The 25,312-nt window shown below is 46.2% G+C and overlaps 1 protein-coding gene across 2 annotated transcripts in view; it reads left to right on the top strand.

The window, feature by feature from the left end:
• Positions 1–4,870: 4,870 nt before the first annotated feature.
• Positions 4,871–25,312, top strand: part of PUDP (pseudouridine 5'-phosphatase) — a 54,614-nt gene continuing 34,172 nt past the window's right edge. The window contains exon 1 of one of the 2 annotated variants that reach the window (XM_058535390.1): positions 4,871–5,335. In XM_058535390.1, the coding sequence (XP_058391373.1) occupies positions 5,266–5,335 (70 nt within the window). In that variant the 5' untranslated portion in view covers positions 4,871–5,265. Of the gene's footprint in view, positions 5,336–5,757; positions 6,320–25,312 lie in introns of those variants that run through there. The other variant, XM_058535389.1, reaches the window with a different exon arrangement.

Below are 25,312 nucleotides of genomic sequence, written 5' to 3'. Positions count from 1 at the left end.
TGGGACCGGCCCACATTCCTCTTAAGAGTCTTAAATTTTCACTATTCGAGGTACTTAACAAGATTCTCATTCCGTACAATTTACTGGGTAAATTTACTCTATTTCAAGGCATTAGGTGTCACAGTGGCTTGCTCAGATCCCAAATTCATACTAAACGATTGCTTCAGGATCGTGGTGGTCACACAGAATTTGAGAGTCCCAATGGCGCCTAATCAACACAATGGGCTGGCATTTCTAAAAGCCTGCTGCGAGGGTCCGAACCTAAGAGGAAATTAATAGGAAGTAATACACACTACTTTCTTTTTGAAGAGCGCATGTGATGTGTTTGGGAAACGCTGTGTGTAAAAAAAAAAAAAAAAAAGCATTGTTGACCACAGGAATGAAGCGTTTCAAGCGAACATGTGGCTTGTAGATTTAGGAGGATGGTCCGGTGCGCCCCTTTCCCCAGGCTTATGCCATCTGGGGGAAGGAGGGGGCAGTAAGTGGCTTTCCGCTCCCACTGCTGTTGGCTGAACTTCGTTTTGCTGGGTCGGTCAGGCCACACGGGGTGGTGCAGGAGCTGCACCAGGGAGCAAATCTGCCTCTCTGGGACTGACGTGGGTGACAGCCGCTGGCGTAAATAAGGTCACAGTCGGACACTGTGGCTGCCTGCCGCCCTCACCGATTCACATCCACATTGCAGAAGGAAAAAAACAACAACAAAAAACTTTCTTCTTGTTTATTTCCTGGAACTTTCTTTTCCCTTACAGTTGTTTGCTGGTGGTCTCCAAAATATTTTTTTCGTTTTTTGTACAATCACGAATGGATTTGCTTTTCACATTAGTTATCTATTAGGGTTTACGATTTTGCTTCCTAACCCACAACATAAGAAATCTTAAAGACACCGAGAAAAATATAAAAATAGATCTGATTGTTGGTTCTCTTAGAGGAAGCAAGATCTATTTAGGTTCGACTCCACCCCACTCCTTCTCAGGTGTATGACCTGAGGTGACACAGTTGACTTCTCTCAAACTTCATTTCCTTATTTATATTAGAAGAAGAATTACATCACCTCCCTTGCGAAGCCGTGGAGAGAATGAAAGAAGAGACAGTTTACAAAGTTTATAAAGATCGTTACAGTGCGCATGTTCTAGTCACTTGAGGGCCGGTGGCTATCGCTGCATTTGTTACCAATCAAAAAGCCAGTTTTAACCACAAACAACTAATCATTCCTCAATTTGGACTCTCAACACCTGCTTTGAATAAATATTCTGAGAACTGACTAGAGCACCACGCAGCTTGTACACGACGCCACGTGGAATCAAAGCCTTTCCGGGGAGCTGGCGGTTTCATCAGAGGCAGCAATGATGCAAGGCACCTGTCAGATGGCACCCTGCAAGGCGAGGCCAGGCCAAGTGGTGACACTCTCTCGGAGGAGAGAAGACTCGCACAAAGGGCCCTGGACATGCCTCCTTGCGAATCTGGGGAAAGAGACAGAAGGGACCCAAGATGCGAACATCCCCAGGCATGTCCACCATGGGCACAACCACCCCTAACAGGTCCTGGAGGGAGCTAATGCCAGAGGATTTAGCCAAACCCAAAACATCAGGAGGGAAATAAGAGAGGAAGAGGAAGGGAGGGAGGAAGAAAGCAAGCTCTTACCCTGCTTTCTTGCTTCACTAGGCTCCTGGAATCATATATACATATATGACGTACATGTCTGTGTGTGTGTGTGTGTGTGTGTGTGTGTGTGTGTGTGTGTGTGTATACATATATAAAGAGTCAGTGTTTCACTCAAGGTATCAGTACTTTGATGCCTGCCCCCCACCCCTCATCGTAATATCTCAAGCTGCTCCAATGTGAGTTCTCCAACCAAAGGAATGTTGAACAATGGGGCCCCTGCAGTTGAAGAGGGCATCATGGAATCTCCAAACTTGCCACAGAGCCTGACCCGTCCTGGCCGCTGTAGCCCCAGACATTCCTCAGGTCATGACTCAACACGTCCCTTTCAGACCCAGCCCTGGTGGCTGGCCGCTGTGGGGCTTTGCAGGAGCAGCCTGTAGGCACGGCATCATCCATCAACCTCAGGCTCCCTGGGACCAGGTCAGAGCTCCGGAGAGAAATCAGGGCTGGTCAGGGTGAGCTGCAGGGCTGGGTGGGAGTGCTTCCAAAGATAACTTGGGCTTAAGAAGCTTTCCAAATACAACACATAAAGCAAACACAGAGATGGAAGAACCAAGACAGCAGCATGATGAAGCTGAAATAAGCTAAGACTGTAGAAAGAGTGGCGTACATTGGAATATACCTGTATATACATATATAGATATATACATATATAAATATATAATTATTTTTTACAATAAATGGCACGTTTAAGTTTATACATTGTATGAGAAAGGATCATCTTTTTATTTGTGCCATCAGCCCAAGTTTGTGACACCATTCTACTAGTTTCCGACCACTACAGGTGCATCTTCTCCGTTGCAATTAAAGTGATCACAAAAAGTAAGCTACTGTTCCCTGGGGAAAGCACAATTCTGCAAAAATAAATTGTAATTTGTAGAAGGAAATCCATCCTCCCTCTTCACAGAAGCTGTTCATCTTTGTTAGCAGAATTATGATAAGCCACAGGGCATCTAGTTACTTGCCTAGAAACCAATTCAATAGAACATTTTCACTTTTTCCAACCTAGCTTGTGACAAAGAAGCACTAGAGTACTCGGTTTTGTTTTTTAAAGTGAAAGGGTGTCTTCTATCTTATGCACGAGATGTTTCTGAATAGTGTGGAAAATAAAAGAAACGATTTGAACCACGCGTTCACGTCCACCGGGAGCAGAAGTCCACCAGGTTCCCCAAAGCATCTCTTCTGCAATTGCCATGTGGTTTTGCCAGTTCAGCCGTGGTGAAGGGGGAACTCCCTGCCAGTACCTTGCTTCCTGTACGTGAACAAACTGGATTCTCTGCCAGGAGCCAGGCCCAGAGCTGCAGTAGCCGAAATAGGGCGAGGGAGACCTTCTCCACATATCTCTGCCCCAGGAAGTCTGACGCCTTCATCACCTCCATCTATGCGTTTGCTTATTTTTGCAGCAAATCTGTAGGAGGCTTCAAAACCCAAGCAACCTCCAGAGCTCTTTCAAGGAGCCAACTTTCTGTGACACAGAGATCAACTACACCTCCTAGGCTATCCCTGCCGTTTCAAATTCTCAGTCCTGGCACTGGAGCCTTTTCTCTTTTAAAAATACTCCTTTGAGGGGCCAGCCTGGTAGCGTAGTGGTTAAGTTCGTGTGCTCCACTTCGGTGCCCCGAGGTTCGCACCCCAGGACCTGTGCACCGCTCATCAAGCCACGCTGTGGCGGCATCCCATATACAAAATAGAGGAAGATGGGCACAGATGTTAGCTCAGGGCTAATCTTCCTCAGCAAAAAGAGGAGGACTGGCAATGGATGTTAGCTCAGAGCCAGTCTTCCTCACACACACAAAAAATAAAATAGTACTCCTTTTATCTAAGGAATCAACAGAATTGTGATGTCATACAATGGGAAAGAAAAATAACTCTCTTGTTTGGGTATCGATTTGTTTCCAGAGAATGGAAAGAAAGTGGGAAGGAGAATTCTAACGACTCAAGCAGATAAGCACTGGCATACTGCAGGTGCCCCACCAATGTTTATGGAATCAATCTATCAACGGTTGAATTGCGTCCCCCCCTAACAAGACGTGCTGGAGTCCTAACCCCTAGCACCTCAGAACGAGACCTTATTTGAAGATAGGGTTTTTACATAGGTAATCAAGTTAAAAGTCAGTGATTAGGGTGGGTAGCAATCCGATATGACTGGTGTCCTTATAGAAAGGGGAAATTTGGACACAGAAGTAGAGGCATAGAGAGAAGATGATAAAAACAGATAGAGGGATAAGATGGCCGGGTACAAGCCAAGGGGAAAGGCCTGGAACAGATTCTTTTCCTCACAGCCCTCAGAAGCCATCAACCCTGCTGACAGCTTGATCTTGATCTTGAACTTCCCGCCTCCAGAACTGAAAGAGAATACATTTCTGTTGTGGAGGTCAGTCAGTCTGTGGTCTTTTGTTACAGCAGCCCAGCACATTGTGGGTCACAGTCCCCTCACTAACTGGTTGATGAATTGCCTTCTCTGAGGTCCAGTGTCCTCAAAAGGAAATCGTGACTGGAGTAAACAGAGGAAAGTCTCTTACAAGCAACAGCTCTAAAAAGACACAAATTAGCTGAACACATACTATTTGCTCATACTAAGAACATGACCTGCCTCCGCTCATTTCACACCTCCATTTTTCACACGAGGAAACTGAGGCACAGCGGTTCACTGCCTGTCACGGTGAATAAGCAGTCTTGCTGAATCCAGGTGTGTCCCCAGTATACAGTTTTCGCAATTCGCCAGAAAGACACCCTCACATTTTAAACTCTCTGGAACATTCTTATTTCTGCTTCTTGAAAGGTCCCATCCTTACGTTTAAACGTGCATATGCAACATCAACTAACGTTAAATAGAAACAAGGGCAAAAGGTATTTCTGAGAGTGGAAAAAACAAAAAAGCTATTCTGGTTGCATTCAGAAAACTTGGAAGAGGAGTAAAACTCAGAGCAACCAAAGACAGATGAAACATAGGATGGAAAAAAACGGCAAGGCATTTAAAAAATCCTTACTATTTCAGCCCTCTCCTATCAGATTTCGGCCGGGAGGAGGTGGGGGGAGGGATGCTCCGGGAAATGCAGACGCCTAGGCTGCAGACCCGCGCGCCACTGCGCACGCGCCTGGTGGGGACCGCGGGAAGGCGGGCGGGCAAAACTGAAAGAGAAACTTGCTGAGGGTCCCGGGCCGCCAGTCCCCCCACCGGGGGACTCCGTGACTAAGGCCACCTGCCTGCACGTTTACCTGGTGGCTCGCAGAGATGCCACCCTGAGCATCTTTGCACCCCTCTCCCCAACAACCCCATGCACCGTCCCTGTAGAATGTCCCACTTTCCTCAGGCGCCTTTCCAGATTCAAGCCATGCATTTGCCGCAGCCCGGGAACTCGGCTCTGCGCGGCCCTTGAATGAGCATCGCGACCCGCTTACGGGTGTGCAGCGAGCCGGGGGGAATGTGGGCTAACTCGTCGCGCCCGCCCGCGCCGAACGCGGGCCCCGCGGCGGTGGGCGTCCCGGGCGCGCGCGCGCGGGGCCGCAGCGCGCGTGCGCAGCCGGCGGGCACCGGCGCGGCCCCAGGGCCCGCGGGCGCGCTTTTCTTCTCCGGCCCCACTCGGACCAGAACACAGCAGCATGGCAGCACGCGTGTCCCCGCTCCGGCCGGTCACCCACCTGCTCTTTGACATGGACGGCCTGCTTCTGGGTGGGTAGCGGCGGCCGCCTCCGCGGGGGCTTCCCGGGGCGGGCGCGCGCGGGGCGGGGGGCGCGGGCGCGCAGGGCCGTGTCCGGGACCCCCGGCTGGACAGCAGCGGGGACGGCGGGGCCCGGGTCCGGCCGGCCGCGCGCGGGCCTGCGGCCTCCTCGCCGTCCGGGACACCCACTTCCGGTGGCCGCGCCGCGCGTGGGGACGGAGAGCGTGGGGGCGGCGCGCGAGGGCGCGGCGTCGGGGACCCCCGCGCCGGCCGCGGGAGCGCAGCCCGGCCTCGGTTTCCCCGTGTGCGCGCGAGCCTCCAGGGTCCCTGCCGGCCTGCCGCAGAGCTGCAAGCGCCTCGCCTGCAGCATCCTCCAGGGCGGCCGTCCTCAAGCCGTCCTGACCTGGGCACACGTGGCAACGTCTGGAGGCATCTGGGGTGTCCTCCCTGGCAGCGGGGGCAGTTATACTGGCATCTTGGAGGTAGAGGCCGGGAATGCTGCTGAACCCCCCGCAATGCACGGGGCGGCCCATACCACCACACAGTATCCAGCGGCCACTGTCTGGAGTGCGCAGGTGGAGGAGCCCTGCTAAGGGGTCCGGCTGCCCAGAGTGACCCCGCAGCACGGGCATCTCCTGGGAGCTGCCTGGCCATGCAGAACCCCAGGCCCCATCCCACACCTGCTCATATCAGAATCTGCCTTTTAACCTTAGTGCCTGAAAGTTTGAGAAGCGCGCGTGGTATGGGTTTGAAGGATTATCACTCTTTGTACATGCACTAAACAGTCTGATAGTCGATCGGGGTAGGCACGAGTTTCACCAGCAAAGACGGATTCAAAGAAGAAAACGCTCCATTTATGAACTCAGGAGGGAACTGTCCTGAGCGCTCCCCAAAGCCTGACCTCTTAGCCTCCAGAAGGCTGCATGCTTTATGTGGACTGCTGACCTGGTGGAGGTGTACATGCGTTATTGCTGCATCTCATAAAATCCTGCAAGGTAGGAGGAAATATTTGCATTAACTAATTAAAAACAAAAATACTGACACTCAGAGAGGTAGGGTTACTTGCCTTAGGTCACACAGCTAATAAAGTGCAAAGCTGAGAAATGATTCTAGGTCGATTTGATTCAAAATATAAGTGATGTTGTGCTCATGGTACTTGGTGAGTGTGACCTTGTCTCTGCTGATGGTGGCTCTGTGGTTCAGTAGTTACGAGACTGATTTTTTAAAAGGCACACAAAAAAGTGTCTTCATTTCAGGGACCCAAAGATAGAAATGCATGAATTCCTAAGGAAAAAAAAAAATCCCTATGAAATCACTAATTGGGGAGAACAGTGTATGCAGCTAATGTCTGAAATGACTCTATTTGGGAAAGCTTCTGGGGTTCCTCAGTATAGTTGGTAGACATGAATTTTCCTGCTCAGATGGCCAAGAAGTGAAATTGTCGAATAAATTCCTTACCCTCTGATGAAAGGTCCAGAGGACCTGTTGTGGGAGTCTTAGGAATTTTAATGCAAACCGGGATGTCTCATTAAAATTAAATTTATTAAACTTCTCAATGAGCTTGATGCTTACTCCTGACTCTAGATTCACACATAGCCGTTCCCTGAAGCGGTGAATGCTTGACTTATGTGATGGTACCTGCAGGGTAAGTTATCAGCCAGGATCTCCTCTTTACTAGTTAGGACAAATTTAATGGTTTAGCTCCTGGCAGTGTTACCCAACTCCCTGAACCGTCACAGAACCAAGAATTAGTGGCATTTGGGGAGATAAGACTTAGCCCTCCCCCCTCCCCCATTTTCTCCTTTCTTTCCCTAACTCTTCTTTGAGGGAGTAAGGCCTTGCAGAACTTTCTCAGAAATTCACCTTTGCTTATTCCATTCTTTTACAAAATGTCTTGTATAAAACACCGCTTTCCAAAATGTACGACTTGATCTCCCTTAATCTACCCAATTATGCCTACTCTAATTCCTCAGCACCTCACTTTGAGACATCTGTTGTCTGCATAACAATATATCATCAATTTATAATGATTCTTTTACAGTAGGCCTGCTTTTGGGAATTTTGAATGCATTCCCCCAGGAAGTTCTGTTTGTTAATGTAGCCCCAACACTCCAGTTCTCAGGGAAATGCAATTGGAAGCAAATAGTTTCTTGGGGAATTCTTACATTACAGGAGAAGCTCGTTTAATCAGAAGGGAATCAAGAAGTCAATAGAGATTTTTGCAGAAATGTTGACAAGAACACCGGGGCCCTTCCCAGTGCTTTTGAAATGTATGATGCTGTTAGTTGTCCTTTCAAACAGAAAAGATGCCTTTGGGTTCTGTTTTTGTTGACACAAGGTAACAGTCAGCTCTGATCTAGCTAAGAATTTTGGCTCGCAAAGGCCATTTAAGAGAAAAGGGGACTGAGGTTATTTAAGGGCTCGGACAAGATTTTGAGGGAAGAAGATGACAAGGATTAAACAGTATCCCCGCTCCTGGCTAGGGAAGATTATCTAGTTCGTAAATAACTGAAATTAGGAGCACAAGAGGTGGGCCCGTTCTCTCTAAAAGACAAGGAAGTTTGCTGTCCAGGGCAGTGCTGTCTAACAGAAGTAGGACCATATACAATTTTCTGGACGCAACACTAAAACAAAAAGATAAATTAACTTGACTGGTACATTTTTTTCTATCCTAACATATCCAAAATATTATTACTCAACACATAATCAGTATAAAAATCATCGAGGCAGTTTGCATTCGTTTTTGATACCCAATCTTTGAAATCTGTGTGTATGTTATACTCACAGCAGCACAGCTCAGCTTAAAATAGCCACATTTCTAGTGTTCAGTAGCCACATTTGGGGAGTGCCCGCGTGTTGGACAACCCAGGCCCAGGGCTTTAGGAAGCAACCCATGGTGCCTGCTGTTGATAACCAGGTAGAGGGTGGATGTTAAGAATATTCAGAATTAGGAATTTCAGTACATGTAAAACGTATTTTCTAGGAGTCTGATACAGTAATTACTTAAAATCCTTAAAAAGTCAGCAAAGAAAAGTAAGCTTATTTTCACATTCTTAAAACATCAGCAGGAAATAATACAATAGATCTGTGAGGAGAATATTCTTGGTGGTGATTATATTTTGTCATGTCTCCATAAATGCACACAGATTGCGGGATTTCAGTGGGTGACACGTGGCTTCTACTTTACCTTCACGTAGTGCAATAGATGACCTGTTCTGTACCTGGTCCCAGTCCCAGAGCTTCCGACTGGCCACGTAACAGCACTTGAGACTGTTTGGAGGTGCCTGTGTCTCTGTCTGGGGCCCAGGAGACCCCATAAGCTCTGGGACGGGCGGGAGCTCTGTGGTGCTCACTGAGCCCAGGACATCACTGGTCGCCTGAACAGGCATGCCCAGTCTGTGGTTGGAGTCCCGTCACACATGGTCATTCTCCCGTTCACTTCACCTGGGATAATTGCTTTAGACACTGGGACATCCGTGAAGCTGATGACAAAAATAGGATTTTCTTATATAACCTTAGCACGTGCCCTAGATTAATTTTCGGAAGAACCGGCATACGTTGTCAGTTGACCCCGCGTAACACATAAGAGGTTTACAAGTGGAGATAGGAGCCTTTCAGTGTCCATTGGTTCTGATCACCTAATGTTACAGTACCTGTGCATTCCCAAAGAGCCATGGCACCTTCTCAGGAAGCTAGAGCAGAGGAAGGATCGTTCAGGATGCCTCCATATGTGGTGGTTGTCTACCCTCAGAACTCAGAGATCCCAGTTGAGTGAGATAAACGTCGCATGCTCTTTGTTTGAGAGACCTCTCCGCACTTTGTTGTGTGCACTGGGGTCTCTTTCTGGATGTGGGGACAGCTATGCTGTGGTACGTTCACCTTCTGTCTGCCCTGGCCCCCCGCCGGGAGCTAACAGCACATACTTGGGTTTTATGTCACTTTGTTGGGTGAAATTTAGGTTCCTCCCATGTTTGCAAACGAGTTGGCTGAAATTTGGAGGCCGCTCTGAGGCCTTGACACAGAGCAGAGCCCACACTTAACAGGGCCCTGGCTTCAGCTCTCATTGCAGTGTAATCGATGGGTGATCATCTCTTCTTGTGGAAACTGGAAAGGTGTCTGGAATGTGGCGAGCGTAGAACAGGGTCCAGAAAGATGTGGAGTAAGATGCTGGTGGGGGTCTGGGGAAGGTAAGGGTAGACTGTATTGTAGATTAGAGGAAATTCATCTGTAATAAAAAGCAATCCAGTTACAGACTGAAGTTGGTAAACTCCACTCTCATAGGTTCTGCTTCCTAGCAGACCTGAACCACATCAGCCTTGTTTGTTCTTGTCGTTCGAGGTTAGATGTCCACCACAGCTGCTCCTGTTTCTAGCATAATTGAGAAGGGAGTGAGATGTAAATTGCAAAATTCTGCTGATAAACCAGAGTTTTGTTCAGCTGGCAATAGGACTAAGTATTCAGCGGATTCCCGTCCGTGCGGGTGTGAGATGCCCTTTCCTTGTTTTCTCGCAGCTTCCTCACCCTCACTGCCTGGTTTTGTTCAGCATCTTAGCTGTGCAAACTGGTCATCATTGTGGGAGAGCAGTCATCCTCTTTTCCCATGACCCGGCCGTGCTTTGTTCTTCCTTCTCCTTCAAAAGCTGTGTGCTGGGGAGTCTTAGGTCCCTTTGTTCTTTCTGATTATTTGCTGTTTACTCTTGATTCTTTTTTTTTTTTTTCATTTTTAAACTACTATAATTTAAATACCAGTTCTGCTGTGTCATTTTTCAGGGGCAGATGGAGATTTAATGTAAAAGGGGAATTGATGCCCCCTAGAAAGCGCTCATTATGTAGATAGCCAAGCGATGGTCAGACCTTTGGATGGGATGTTTGGAAAGTGATCGATACACAGCCCGTAGCTGGAAGGGACACTAGTGTGATACCAGAATGGATTACATTTGAAAATAATTTCCTACTGTCAGGTGCCCGTGAATACCAATGACTAATCGTTACAGCATTGGATATATTTAAATCTTCACTTAATTTTTTTAAAATGGGGGCGGGCAGTCTTTGTTTTATGGTGCAGACATCTATAGTTTAAACTTGCCTTCAGGGCGTGTAACGAGGATTTTCTTGAAAACGTAATAACTAACACATACGTTTCTGCTTATGGAACTTTTCCCCTGTGGCTTTGCAGAGGAGGAGATCATTCTCACACTTGTTAACATACTCTTCTGAGCGTTTGGCAGATGCTTAACTCCCTTACGTTTTTCTCTGACTCCCTCATGTCCTTTGCTGTGATGCCTACGGTTAGTAGCTAAGCGTGTACCGAGCGGCTGTGCGGAAAGGGCCCCAGCCTGGGATGAGGGTGGTCACCTCTGCATGCCCTTGCCGCCAGTTCCGTCTGTGTGGCTCGTGGCACTGGGCTGGGCAGTTGACGGCCGTTGACTCTCCTCTCCTAGGCCTAGGAGCTAAGCCAACATATATGCCCTTTTGTGATCGACAGTGCTCTATTTAAAAATTTCGCAGCTCACATGGCTAGTGAGGGACAGATCCGGGAGCAAACCAAAGTTTGTGCAGCTCTCAATAGATGTGTCCAGTCTGTACGTGAGATGAGAGCACACGGTCATAATTTGCACATCTGAGCTTATTTGAGGCCGTGGAGACAGAAGCTAGAATCAGCACCAGGCTTCCCTCCCTCTCGTGTGCCCTGCCCCATGCACGTGTCAGAGAAGTGGAGTGTCGTTCATGAGGACTGCGCACCTGTTTACTCTCTGGACCAGCACTGTCCATCCAGCAGAACTGCCTGTCATGCTGGGAATGTTCTGTATCTGCGCTGTCCTGGACAGGAGCCACGGGTGGCACCTGGACACGTCCAGTGTGGCTAGCGCACCTGAGGAACTGAACGTGTCACTTTATTTAGTTGTACTTCATTTACGTTTAAGTAGCCACCATGGTGGACAGCACAGCTCTAGAGGTGTGAATTTACTAATTCCTTATCTGTTAGAAAAGATTGTCAGCAGCGGTAGGGGCTTCAGAATGAGTCTCTTCCCTTAGTCCTCTTAGTAGCCCAGCTGGGACACAAAACATGATGGGTGAAGTGTGTGAGTAATCGTTGGTAATAAACGTGGTGAGGACATGCTATGGACAGAGCAGTGTTTTGAGCTGAAATCAGGGGGGAAGCTGTGCTGTCAAGTATAGACAGGAGCCAAGACGAAAAATGGATATTTCAGACCAGGAGAAGACATGGCTGAGCAATAAACATGTTTTCTGAAGCAGAGAAGAGATTATTTTTGTCAAGCAGAGAGTTTGTGTTAAAAAAAAGATGACTTCTTATTAATGATCGTTTTAATATGGTCATTAATCGTTTTAATCATTAATCGTGGAGGCAAGGATGGCCTCTTTGTGGGGCTGAGCTCACCCTAGTGTTTTCCAAACTGGGGTCCAGATGGTAGTTATGTCCCGTTAGCCTGGTTTAAACTAGAAAACCTCGTCCCATCTTCCAACCACATAACCTGTGTTTTCCCCCATGATGGTGACTTTTGGAAGAGTCCAGGCCAGTTATCTTAGAGAACCTCCTACATTCTGGATTTGTCGGGTTTCCACGTGGTGCCATCTTACTTGTTCCTCCATCCCCTGTATTTCCTCTGATCTGGAAGTTACGCCTAGTGCCTCCGTTGGGCTCAGCCATTCGTTTGTGGCAAGAACATCCTGCACTACCTCATCGCCTGTTTGGGGAGATGTTACAGATGGTCAGTGTGTGGTCGGTGCCCTCACTCCAGTCCCAGCCCCACTGAGAAGTCTTGTCATCAGGAAAGCTGGCAAGTTGACTCTTGTCTTCCGTGCTGGTGTTTGGGACATTTTGCTGAGAAGTCAGTCCGGATCCTGAGAGACCAGTTATAGGTGGTAGCCGTAATGCCTGTGTGTCTCAAAGGCCTGAACCATTAGGCAGAAGAATGGGCCGGGTGTGGTTGCAGGGGAAGCCGCAGCGCCCACTCTGAAGAGAGGGTGCTCCCAGGAACCTGGGGGAGGTCTGTCTGGACGGGTTCCTCTGCAGCCCTGCAGATCACACTGCTTCTACCTCTGCCTAACGCAGACCACATACCCTGATCTCTCTGAGTGGTGTTTGATGGTGAGGGCCAAAGGTGTTCAGACCTTTGCCGTCAGACTCCTTAGAAAGCATAGATGCATTAAAAGCAAGTACAGTTGCCTGCGCTGTATCCACTTTTAAAGGGTAAGCTTAATATTTGAGACAGAGGTGCATAGTTGTCAATGTAGTTTTACATTCCACACCCCACAGAGCAATGTTCATGGGTACTTAAAGTGATTAAGTTCTTGATTTCTAAATACCATACCCAAGGAAAGGAACCAAGGCCGAGGAGAAGTGGCAGATTCCAGTCTGTGGCCCATAAAATACAAGATGAGCCTAGGGCACCTTCTTATGCCAGAATGCAAGGAAGGGCCCCACTGCCAGAATGCAGGATGGTTTGAAATCAAAAGAATAGTGACTGTAGCAGATTATAGTATTCTAAATTAAAAAAAAAAGAAATCTGTGTGTCATGATCCTCAAAAGAGAGAGAGAGAGACAGGAGTGTGGTGGGAAGGAGGAAAGCTGCTTTATAGAAGAATGCCAGTTAACAAATACAGCGTCACAAGTGGAAGCCAAGACCGTTGGGTTCAATGTGGAGGGGGGTGAGGGTGTCCAGATAGTGCCAGAGTGCCACGCCACAGGGTGCTGACAAATAGCACAGGCAGACGTACCTTCACAATGGACAGTTCCAGGGGCCACTGCTTAACCGATGGTTCCCACTTAGCTGTGCCAATGGTGGAGCGCCTTGTCACTGTGTGCCTTCCGAAGGGATGCCACAATGGTTAAGCTGAATCAGTCGAGCCTCTGGGAGTAGTTTCTGGTTCAGAGGGATACAGGAACAAGTCAGGTGACACCATGTGGAAACTACCAGACAAATCCAGAATGTAGGACATTCTACACGGTCACTGGGCTGGACTCTTGAAAATGTCAGAGAGGCGACAGGGACATAAGTGCAAAGCTCACTGGATATTAGATTGAGGGAAAACCTCGATGAGATACATTTTTGTGACAATTGGAGAACAGTGCTATGCACTGGATATTTACTTGATGTTCTCCCATTATTGTTAATTTGCCAGGGTTTGGTGGTACCCCAATGGCACAGCATTTTGGCTGTGTAGAAGAGGGTCCTTATTTTTTAGAGAAGCATGCAGAGGCATACAGGAATGAAGTGTCATGTTGTCTGCAGATTTTGTTTGTTGCATAAGGTGTAGGTTGTGTGGGTCTCTCCTGTACTACTTTCGACTTTTCTGTCTACTTGAAAAGTAAAACAAAAAAGGAATGGGAGGATTAAGCCTTAAGCATGAACCACTGAAAAGCAAAGATAAAAACAAATTATTAGGTACGAATCAGTAGAGTCTATTTAAAGAGACAAGAATGTGAAACATACATCTTTAGAAGATTCACATTAGAACCCTAAAATGAACAGTTCCAGAACCTTTACCTCTCTGGAAAATTCAGTTGGCTGCACATTCCCTGATGTGTATGTCACTAGAGGACGTTCAGAAAGGAAAAGACCCCCTCACTGTTCTCATTCTCCAGCTCCTCGTCTTTTCCTCACAGTGCGATTGGAGCCAGCCCCCAGGATGTGTAAAGACCGTTTTGCACCACATTACCTGTGGGTGGTGTCTTAAAAGGAAGCTGATATTTTGTCACGAGGTCACACTCAGGAAAAGGAGAATAGAAGCCTCCTAAATTTCTTCCAAAAGTCGCCACCGACCCGTACCTGCGTTTCACATGGTGTGGTGTGCTGATTAGACCTGATGATAGCGTTTCCTATTAACCTGACAGCTGAGTCCCTGAGCTCTCGTGACCAATCTCAGTGCACCGCTCAGCTGACTTCTGCAGCTCTAGGCATGCGTTTATTTCATCGCTTACTACCCGTGGGCTACCAAGGTTTAAGGGGACTCTGGGGAGCTAGAACTTGAGTGCAATAATGGGATGGTTCTTAAAGGGATGCCCACGTGAAGGTGATACCAGCATGTCGTTTTCGTTCTGTTGGGCCCAGTGTTGTCCCTGGAGTCAGGGTCCTGGGGGTTACCTGTGCGTCCGCATTCAGAGTTCTCTTTCTCTTGTTTACCTCCATTTCAGTAGCTTAGAAACCCTTTAGCTCTCTCTTGCTTTTTAAAAAAATCACTTGGTTATTAAAGAAATTTTTTGCAGCAAGGCATTACTCATTTTTCTTCTGGCTACAAATAATCATAGATTTCATTAAATACTCAACGTTTTGCTGATTTCAGTATAGTCCTCTAGTGTGTTCCTATTTTCTTTCTGCGTCTTGCTTCCCTCATTTATCTTATAAAGCATTTCCTTTGATTAAATTGATAACATTTTTTTTTGTAGGATTATTTTGGTTAAATCGATAACATATTTTTTTTTGTATGATGATTACATGTAATCAAGGTAAACTTTACGTCCGCCTGAGTTACTAACTTTTGCCACCTGATATTTTGACCTTTGCACGGACATTTTGGTGACTACACATTAGTATTTAGGTGACTGGCATTATAAAGTGGAATTAGAATTGAATTTGAGATTTGGAATTGAAGCATCTCATCTTCTCTACAAAGAAACTGACACAGGACCACCTGGTGAGCTAGTGGAAGAGTCCAGTGCAAGTCTGGCCCCCTGACTCCTACTCGGGCACCTCATCATGTGTCTCTGTGGGCAGTCTTGGAGCCACACATTGGAACCCATGGACGTGTCTGTTGCTGTGCCAACCCTCACTGGTACAGACGCAGGTGGAGGTCCTTCCTCAAAGATCAGCAAACTGATGTCTAGCGTTTCAGTGTTATCTCATAAAGGATCTATCGAGACGGCCACCCAAGACCACTGTTGCTTGTGAAACACTAGCTGCAGTCTCAGATGAAGCCCTGCCCATCTCAGCGCCTATTTACTTGCTCTATGGGTTTGGTAAAATTACCCATCCCATTGTTCCCACAGACCCCTGCACACTCCTCATCTTCAGCATTTGTGCATGTCACAGGTAGCACGTGACATCTCCTAGGCCTCCAGAGGCGTATCAGGATATGAAAACAATCAGATTGAAGACCATGTTAATATCTAACCCAGGGCCCTTACTGCACTGTTGAACCTGATTTTGCAGAAGAGATTTAATCATCTGAATATATTGTGCAGCCCTTCTTTATACCAATAGTGTCTATTATTAGATCGAGTAAAATAATATCCCCGCTTAGTGAGGGGATGGCACTTCTGTGAAGTAGCCTAAACGACTTTACCATCTTTATCTAATCAACTCTGTAAAAATAAACGCAATGTACCTGTCTCGATAGTTACAATTAATTGTTTCTACTATTGGGTTGGGAATAGAGTTGGGGTCCTGATTTTGAGGGTGCACTTTAAAAGTGTCTCTTCATCAGTGTCCTAGATTGGGGTACGTTGACAGGAATCTGCAGGCATCATTTCCTCTTTCCCTTTGGGATGAAATGGTCCTCCTCCTGTTGAAGCTGGTGCCTCTGCCTCAGCTGGGGTCCTGGCCCTTCCTTCCTCAAGGATCTTTCTCTAAAATGCAAGCTTCTTGCTCCTTTTTTTTCTGAATGTTAAGCTGATGCTCTTTCTTCTTGTTTCATGCTTATATACCTCTCATAAAGTATGTTAAGTCTGTCATTTAAACAGACGCGGAAACACTGCTTCAGCCTGGTGGTCCCGCCGTAGCCATAGCATAACTCCCTGTTTGCATCCTCAGCCAAGCTTCGTGAAAAGGCAGACCACGTTCTCTGCCCCTGCTCGCTCATCGACCCAGCTTCCTGCAAACTCCTTTCCTCCCCACTGGCCACAGAAGTTGTGCTGACAAAGGGAGCAGTGATTTCCGTGCAGCCAGATCCAGTAGGCACTCTTTTCTTAGATTTCCAGAACTTTCTGCTTCGTTTCCTGCTTCCCCACTCTGCCCCTGGGAGTCTGCCTCATTGGCATCACTGCCTGTCCCTCTTCTGTCTTCCTCGTGGCTCTCTCTCCCTCCTCTCTTCTGTTTGGGGGCCCTGTGACTTGCCCTTGGACCCCTTCTCTCTGTGGAGATCTCTTGTGCACGCCTGGTTTCAGCGAATGCTCTTGCTCTCAAGACTCGACCTCTGTCGACTGCCCTCACCTCTCTCTTGAGCTCCAGCGACACTTCACAGGAACCACCCGGTGTTCTGACCTGAGCTGCCCAGAGGCAGCGCCGAACCCCGTATTTCAAACGGAGCCTAGAATTCTCTGCCAGATCTGCTCCTCTCCTGCATTCCCGGGGAGCCGCACACGTCAGAGACCAGAGTAGCCTTTGAATCTTCCATTCCTCACCCTCCCCAGTCCCCAACGTTCCAAGTACCTACTTATTTCTAAATATTTCAGAGTTGTTATTGTGTCATTCCAGCTGCCACTGCCTTTCTTTAGGCTCTCCGTCTTTTTCCTCATCTAATAACAGCTAATATTCGTCAAGAGCCTTTCCCGTGTGTCCAGAGCCATTGCGAGCACTGTGCCTGTGTCACCTCTTTTAACTCTCAGGGGGCCGAGGGTGCACGGTTAATGCCGTCATTGCCCATGTTGCAAAGGAGGGAACCGAGGCTTCATGAGATCAAGCGGCTTAACTTCAGAGGCAGTGACCGTGACGGTTACCACCTCCTACCTCTTCTCACAGCTTGAGGAAAAGAGGCAACAATTCAACAGACTCAGGTGTTCTCAAGGGCGGTTCTGTCACTTCCAGAAAGATCACTGGTGGTGGTTGGATTTTGGTGCCCGTGTGGGTGAACCTACAAACAGAGTGCTGGGGCCCAGGCATATTCGGATGGAGAAGGCTTTGGTGAGAAGGTAGACCTCACCAGAGGTTTTTCGCTAAAATGTCCCAAATTCCTTTGTCAGAGGAATTTGGCCATAAACCGGTCCCTAAATTCTTTCCAAGAGAAAGATCGTGTCTGCGGGTAAAAATAACCCTCAGCTCTGCCTGCGGTGTATCGGATGCCCTCTCCCGTCCCGTGTGCTGGGTTTTTGTGCTTGGCTGTGTGGTTATAACACAGTTAAGTCATCTCTGGATCTGCCGGGTGCAGCCCGATGAACTTGCTCCTTTCTGAAAGCTCCAGCCGTAACTCAGCACCCATCTTGTTAAACCAGTTGTGCTCACCTTGCCCAGCTGAGAGCAGCCCAATAAAAGCATTTACAGTCGCCCACTGGGTCATTTGAGCAATACAGGTAGCCAGGCATCTGAGGCAGCTAAAGAGGCTTAAGGCTGCCAGCCTGTAGGTGGGTCCATCCAGATGGCTGAAGACAGATGGTGTTTTCTGCTGTTGAGAGAGTTTGTTTCGGGGGAGAGCTTTTAAGTCCAAAAGGAATTGAAGAAAAGCATGATAGAACAGGTCCACAAGGGCTCTTGAGGAGAGAGAGAAATGCTCGGGGTGTTCCTTCAATTCATGAATCCCACAGCGTTTTATAGCATGCCCCCCAAATGCGCGGTACTGACACTGGTGCAGGGAGTGGGTACAACGCCGTCCCTGCACTTCCCGGGACTAGAGCTGTGGGAGTTGGTTAGGTGGAGAAGGAAGTGCCAAGAGTATTCCAGGCCAGGAGGGCGCTGTGCAAATGTAACAGAGCAGAGGTTGAGAAAAGGCCGCTCTTGCGTGACCAGAAAAGAGGTTACTCCCGTCGATGATGGGAGCAGAGGCAGGAAGGTATGCCCAGGACAGGGTACGGCGAGCCCTTGTGCCATACTCAGGAATTCAGATTCTGCCTCACAGCCGTGGGGCAACCTTGTAGGCAGAGGATGCTGCAGACAGGTCTCTTTGATGATGTGCATGACTAAAGCTTGGACACTGGGAGTCTGGCTAGGAGGCTATTGTGATTGTCAGGGTGACTGAGATAAGGACTGTGTTAGCTTCCTAGGGCTGCTGTAGCAAGTTACCACAAACTGGCTGGCTGAAAGCAGCAGAAATTTATTTTCTCACGGTTCTGGAGGCCAGAAGTCCAAAATCAGTGACAGCAGGGCTGTGCTCCCTCTGGGGGCTCCAGGGGAGGGTCCTTCCTGCCTCTTCCAGCTTCTGAGGGCTCCAGGAGTCCCGGGGCTTGTGGCCGCCTCCCTCTAGTTTCTCCCTCCTTCTTCACATGGCTTCTCACTTCTCTCTTATGAGGACCCCTGTCATTGGATTCAGGACCCTCCAGGATAATGCAGGAGGATGTCATCTCAAGACCCTTAACTTAATCACACCTGCAAAGACCCTTCCTCCAAATCAGGTCACATTCACAGGTACCAGGGGGTTACAATGTGGATGCATCTTTTGGGGGGCCACCACTACAAGGGCACAAAGGGTTGCATGAAAGAAGAGATGCCTGATTCAGAGCCTGTTAAGTTGACCTCTGGGTTTCAGGGACTGAGGGAGAAGGAGCTGGCGAAGATTCCCCTCTGGCTTGGGTGAATAGTACTGGCTTGTTCTGAAGTAGAGACCAGAGAGGGCAACAAGTGTTTAGACAAGTGATGAGTTCTGTTCCCATTGAGTCTGAGTCGCCTGCAAGTCTGGGCAACTTTGTAGGTTGACATCATGGATGGAAACTACCATCGTTTCCCATTGAAAGCAAACAAAACCCTGGGTGCTGTCACCCTACGAAGAAACCTGAAATAGACGGCTATCAACCTAGACCCATCTTTGGATGGTGGTGGTACCTATAAGACATTTTAAATTTACATTTTGAAGTCCCCCTTCCCACATATAATGCACACACTCATAGAGGTGGAGAGTTAGTCAAGGAAGGAAGGATCTAGAAGTTTAGCTCCATTGGCTTACGTGCCCACTGTGTTTTGCTGTATGTTTTGTTTTGTTTTCCATGGAAATAGAGAAAAGAAATGGATTTGGAAGCCAGGAGGAGAACGCGCTACTCTGGTACAGAGGGAGCAGGTCGGATCCTTCCTCATTCTCAGGCTGCCCCTTAGCCCTCTGATTCCTCCTTAACCCCTGTGTGAAAGCCTGCCCTTTGGGGTTCAGTCTGTGGGATGTGTCAATGTGGGGGAGTTTTCACGACGTTGAAGTCTTCTCGTTCCCTCCCTTCCTTCTTGCTGCAGCTTGGCTGCGAACATCAAAGAGATGCTCTATTTTGTCACTCATAGCTTTACACCCAAAGTAATTCTTCACACTAGTCAATGCTTGCTACATCAGAAGGGCACAGCCTATGCTCTGTGCTGTCCAAATAAGACGTTTCCACTGGTAAGGAGGTTAGGATGGCACCTTCCTTTGCCTTCACCAAAGCTGTCTTACCAGAGGTGGGGTCTTGAAAGAGTTGGAGCCCTTGAAAAAGGAAGGAGATCATATTCTGGACTAAAAGTCCAGGCTGTTCTATGATGCAGTGATAAATAAGTGGTACTTCCCAAAGAGGCAGTCATTGCTGGCGACAGTGTTTGCATCCAGCTCCTCTTTTGCGGTGGGGACTTGGGGTAGGGAGAATGCTTACAGCCCTCTGAAGGCACGGAAGAGCTCTGCCTGACTCTCTCGAGGCTGGGAGCAGATCCGTGAGCAAAACATTGGCTTCCATACTATGTTCTCCATGAAGGTTGGATCTGGGTCAGTTCTGTAGACTGCTCGAGTCTGAGCACTTACAACAGTGCGCAGACATGGTGTGTTTATCGTTGGAGAAACCCCAATTGGTGAACACCTGTTTGTTCGCGTGGATGGGTAAATGTTATATGACACGGCAGGGACGAGCTGGCTCCAATATAGGAGACCACTCCCATCTCTCCACACTTCATTTTCGGTACAGCACAGGCAATACAAGAACAGAAACTAGAAGAGAACCAGGGAGGTCATTTGGTGTGTGCCCTGTGATCTGTACGTGTTGTTAATGAAATATCGGGGTATAACTAATGACATCCTGTCTCCTCCTTTGCACGTCCTTGGTTTCCCTAATTACGTTCAAAGCAGTGGTTGCCAGATCTGCCAAAGGCTAAGGACTCTGTCCTGTCTTCTCACGTAAGAACTGGGCTCATCTTCTCATTTCACCTGCAAGAGCTCCAAGTCCAGCTGCATTTAAGTGTAATTATACTTAATAAAGAGTTGCCAATTACAGAAAAGAGGTAGTGGGGGCTTGGGCTGGGAACTTAGGATCTAATTATACATATTCTTGATTATTCATGAGTGATCACCTTGGGCCCTGCTCTTTCATCTGACGGCTGTCTGAATATTGTCCATGTCGTCATTCATTTGCATCGACATTAGCCTGTAAACAAAGGGCCTAAAATAATTCAAGTGTGAGGTACGTGGATAATAGGAACACGTTTCCCAAAGAGAAATGTTGGAAATAGAAACTAGATACCCAGACCCATGTTCAGAAAACCCTTCCCATACCCGTGGAGCTGTCTTATTTCCAGATGTGCCTGGCCACCTGTTATAGATTAGAGGAAACTCCATTCTGGGTACCAGCATGGAGTGCCAGGAGCATAGTTCTGCCCCAGGGCAGTGACGCTGTGCCTGTGGTGCCGTTGGGTTCCAGCCCTTTCTCCCTCTCTGCTCTTCTCCTGTAGCTGACACACACACACGGGTGGGGCATCATGGGTGCGTAACATTACTGATGGAATTCTGTGTTCTGAGTTGGCTGCTGTATGCTTTGGTTTAAAAATTTATCAGCTATTAACGTTAGAGGTTCAAAAACGTACCTGTTCCTTACACATTTAATTTCTGCTTATTCTGTTTACAAATCTCGTAGATTTTAACCCTACCTGTTAAGAGGCCATAACAGTATTTGACTCTATTGACAAATTTTTGATAATGCTAAACACCTTTGTGCTCGTTAAGCCACATTTATAAAACTAATATATTTTATTTCCTTGTTGAGTACTTTCCTCATCTGAATTAACAACCGAAACCTTTTTGTATAGCCAGTGATCACTTTAAGCCTAATAAATGAAGTTTACAAAAATGATAAACATAAAGTTCACTTGACTGTCCCAATAGAGTTCCCTAATGTCGTCTTAAATTGTGAGTGAAAATTAGTAATATAAGTGTGCGTTTAAAAGTTTGTTTACAGCAAGGTTGCCCCAATTTGCTTAAAGAGTACAAGTAATAAAATAATAAATAGCACACAAAAATTTATTCAGTTGTCTTCCTTCTCTTAAACATCTCTGAATGTTTGAGGAGTTGAGAGGTGCCTGTCCATTAGGGAAAACCAGTGCCCTCCCACGTACCTTCCATTCCCTTCCAGCTGACTAGATTTTCCATTTCTTAACATATGTAAATGCATTTCTACCTAAATCCAATACTCTTTGAACCTGACAAGAATTCTGCATTCTTTTATTGTACTTCCCAGGTCCATGCAAATCCTAGAGAGGGCTATTGAAATCTCTGATTGAATGCTGGAGATCTTTCATGTACTCTGTCTGACTTGACGGTAGCAACTCATGAGGTCATATACCAACACGACTTGGAAAACGGACACGGAGCCACCCTTAATTCTGTGTCTGAGGAGCCTCTACATGTTCATAGAGAAGGCAACCTCATTCCATAAGAATATAAATTATCGACATTCACTAAAGGGAAGTGTCTGGTGTGTCCATACGAAATGGAGGGAAAAAAACCCCAGTGATTAATAAGATTTATGCATGTGCAGTAGGAAAAGCCGAGGCTGTGGTGTCCTTTAACGGCTGGTGGGTGGCCTCTGGGAAGTTGTCACATGTAGTTCTGTGAGCTGTCTGTATGTGGCCTGGACCTTTGGTTGTCAAGGCACTTGTGAATGAAATGTTAAGAAAGGTTTATTCTTATGTTGTGTTTTTGATCTGTTTGAGAGTCATTGAGAGAAGCCCAGTTAGCCAAAGAAAAAGAGATGGCTGAGAAAGTTTCCTTTTTTTTTTTTTTTTTTTGTGAGGAGGATCAACCCTGACCTAACATGGTTGCCAATCCTCCTCTTTTTGCTGAGGAAGACTGGCCCTGGGCTAACATCTGTGCCCATCTTCCTCTGCTTTATAGGGGACACCTGCCACAGCATGGCTTGATGAGCGGTGTGTAGGTCCGCGCCCGGGATCTGAACCTGCAAACCCCAGGTGTCCGAAGTGGAGCGTGCAAACTTAACCACAACACCACCGGGCCAGCCCAGAAAGTTTCTTATTGTCTTAGTTTCTGTTGCTGCAGTAAGTTACCACAAACTGAGTGGCTTAAGACAGCACAGATGTATAATGTGTATAATGTTGCAGTTCTGAAGGTCAGAAATCCCTCATCAGTCTCATGGAGTTAAAATCAAGGCATTGGCAGGGCTCCTTCCTTCTGGAGGCTCTAGGGGAGAATCTGTTTCCTTGTCTTTTCCAGCTCCTAGAGGCTACCCCCATTGCTTGGCCCACGGCCCCTTCCTCGTCTTCATACGCATCAATGTTTCACCTCTCTGACCATTCTTTTTTAATAGAGGCATTTTTAGCCATCAACTTCCCTCTAAGCACTGCTTTTGTTGCATTCCTTAGGTTTTGGTATGCTGTGTTTTCATTTTCATCGATCCCAAAATATCTTCTAATTTCCCTTGTAATTTCTTCTCTGACCATTGGATATTTAGGCATGTGTTGCTTAATTTCCACATGTATATGAATTTCCCCCATTTTTTTTCTGCTACTGATTTCTGATTTCATTCCACTGTTGATTGGGGATATGTTTCGGATGGTTTCAAGCCTTTGTAAATTTACTGAGACTTGTTTTCTGGCCTAGCAGATCGTCTTTCCTGGAGAATGGTCCACGTGTACTTGAGAAGAATGTGTGTTTTATTATGGTTGGGTGGGGTGTTCCATAGATGTCTGTTAAGTCTAGTTGGTTTATGGTGTTTAAATAGTTAAGTGTTTTAAATCAAGTCTTGTATTTCCCTGTTAATTTTCAGTCTAGTTTTTCTATCCATTATTGAAAGTATGGTATCGAAGTCGCCAACTACTATTGTTGAATCATTTATTTCTCCCTTCAATTTTGCCATTTTTGTTTCCTGTAGTTTGGGGCTCTGTTATAAGGTTCATATGTGTTTATAATTGTTGCATCTTCTTGATGGAATGACCTCTCCTTATAAAATATTTCTATTAAATTTCTTTGTTTTGTTTCTAGTAAAAATGTTTGTCTTAAGTCTGTCTTACGTGACATATCTCTCTTTTGGTTACTGTTTGCATGGGATATCTTTTCCATCCTTTTACTTACAACCTTTTCCCACTTTTCAATCTAAAGTGTGTGTTGTAGACAGCATGTGGTTGGAGCATGTTGTTTTTCTTTTTTTAATCCATTCTGCTAGTCTTTACCTTTTAATTGGGGTTCTGACCATTTACATGTAACACCATTATTGATTAGATAGGGTTTCTATATGGCATTTTGTTATTTGTTTTCTGTATGTCTTATTTTGTTGTTGTTGTTCCTTATATTCCTCCATTATTGCCTTCTTTTACATTAACTAGATATTTTCTATTGTACTATTTTAATTCTCTTGTCGTTTCTTTTGTTATATATATTTCAGTTACATTCTTAATGTTGCTCTGAGGATTACAGTTAACAACTTATAACAATCTCGTTTGCATTAATAGCAACTTAGTTTAAATAGTATACAAAACTTTGCTTCTATATAGCTCCATTCCCACCCCCCTCCTTTGTGCTGTTTTTGTCATAAAGATTACATCTTTATACATTATGTGCACATCAACAGAGATTTATAATTATTGCTTTATGCAGTTATCTTTTAAATTACATAGGAGAAAAATGATTTACAAACCAAAACACATTTATCTTGTCTTTTATGTCTGCTAGTGGACAAAATCATCCCCCATTTGTGAACCACTGCTTTAAGTTATAAAAAAAAGTGCCAGAGTATCACTATTCTTCATCTCATTTTAAAGCAATTTAGCGTGATTTAGAAAGATGGCCAAAGAAATTTTTGAATTGGTCCTTGGATAGTGAACCAAAAAACAAACATTCATGTATAAAGGGTATTGCATTTTTTAGTGTTTCCAAACCTTGCTTGATGAAATTTTCCAAAACAAAAAATAAAGTAACGATCTATAATAATTCTTGGATTCATGCCACCTTCAGTTAGAACATTTTTTGGTTTGGTAAGCCCCGTTCAAAGGCTGAAGTCATGTTGATTGAGAAGGAAAATACATACCCAGTCATAGGGTGACTCTGGTAATAGTCTCGAGTAAATTTGACCTAGGGAGAATTCTTTTTGGAGACAGGCATTGAGTGTGCCTTTACCCTGACATATTATCGCTGTTCCATGTGGGTTCCACGGTAAGGGAGCATTACGTACTCTCTGAATACGCTCTCTTACATTATCCCTTCTAATATACTTTGGTTTGCAAGTGGGTGATCAGAATGTGAATCCAAACGTGCTGTGTTGGCACAGTCTTTATAAATCATCCCGAGTGGAAAAGAGGAGGAAGATCTCCCGGAGTCCTGTACCCGCACCCTCAGTGGTGCTCGGGTGGTATTGGCCCCAGACAGAATCTACAGCAGCATGACTCCTGCTGATGGAGCCCAGATTCAAAAAAAGGAGGAGATAAATATCCTATTCTATAAAACATCTGCTGCCTCCTTACAGGAAATAGGAAAGCAAGCTTCAGTCAGCATCTGTACCTTCTGAGGTTCCGCTTTGAAAAATCCATGTGGGAAAAGTGAGAAGGCAAAAGATATAAAAAAGGGAGAGGTCATCAATATCTGGGACTAGAAAAAACTGATTTAAAAAGCCTGTTTTGTGCATGCAGACTCCTGCTAAAAGTATGCTTTTAGAAAGAGGAGAACAACATGCGTGTATATAGCATATAGTGAGTCATAGGATTCAGTATCCATTGGGGCTCTTTCCTCTTTATTATGTATATCAGCTTTTTGCACAAATGAATGTAAAAACATTATTTTGATTCCAATATTTGCAGGATATAAGATTCACTCTCCTTTGGACAACTCAGCTTAAGATCTTGTAGCTCTCTTGAATTTGTAAATCCAGACCAACAACT

This window comes from Diceros bicornis, chromosome X, assembly GCF_020826845.1.
Source record: "Diceros bicornis minor isolate mBicDic1 chromosome X, mDicBic1.mat.cur, whole genome shotgun sequence".
NCBI lineage: Eukaryota > Metazoa > Chordata > Mammalia > Perissodactyla > Rhinocerotidae > Diceros > Diceros bicornis.
Note: the sequence above shows the minus strand (reverse complement) of the source record. Positions and strands in the feature narration are given on the sequence as shown.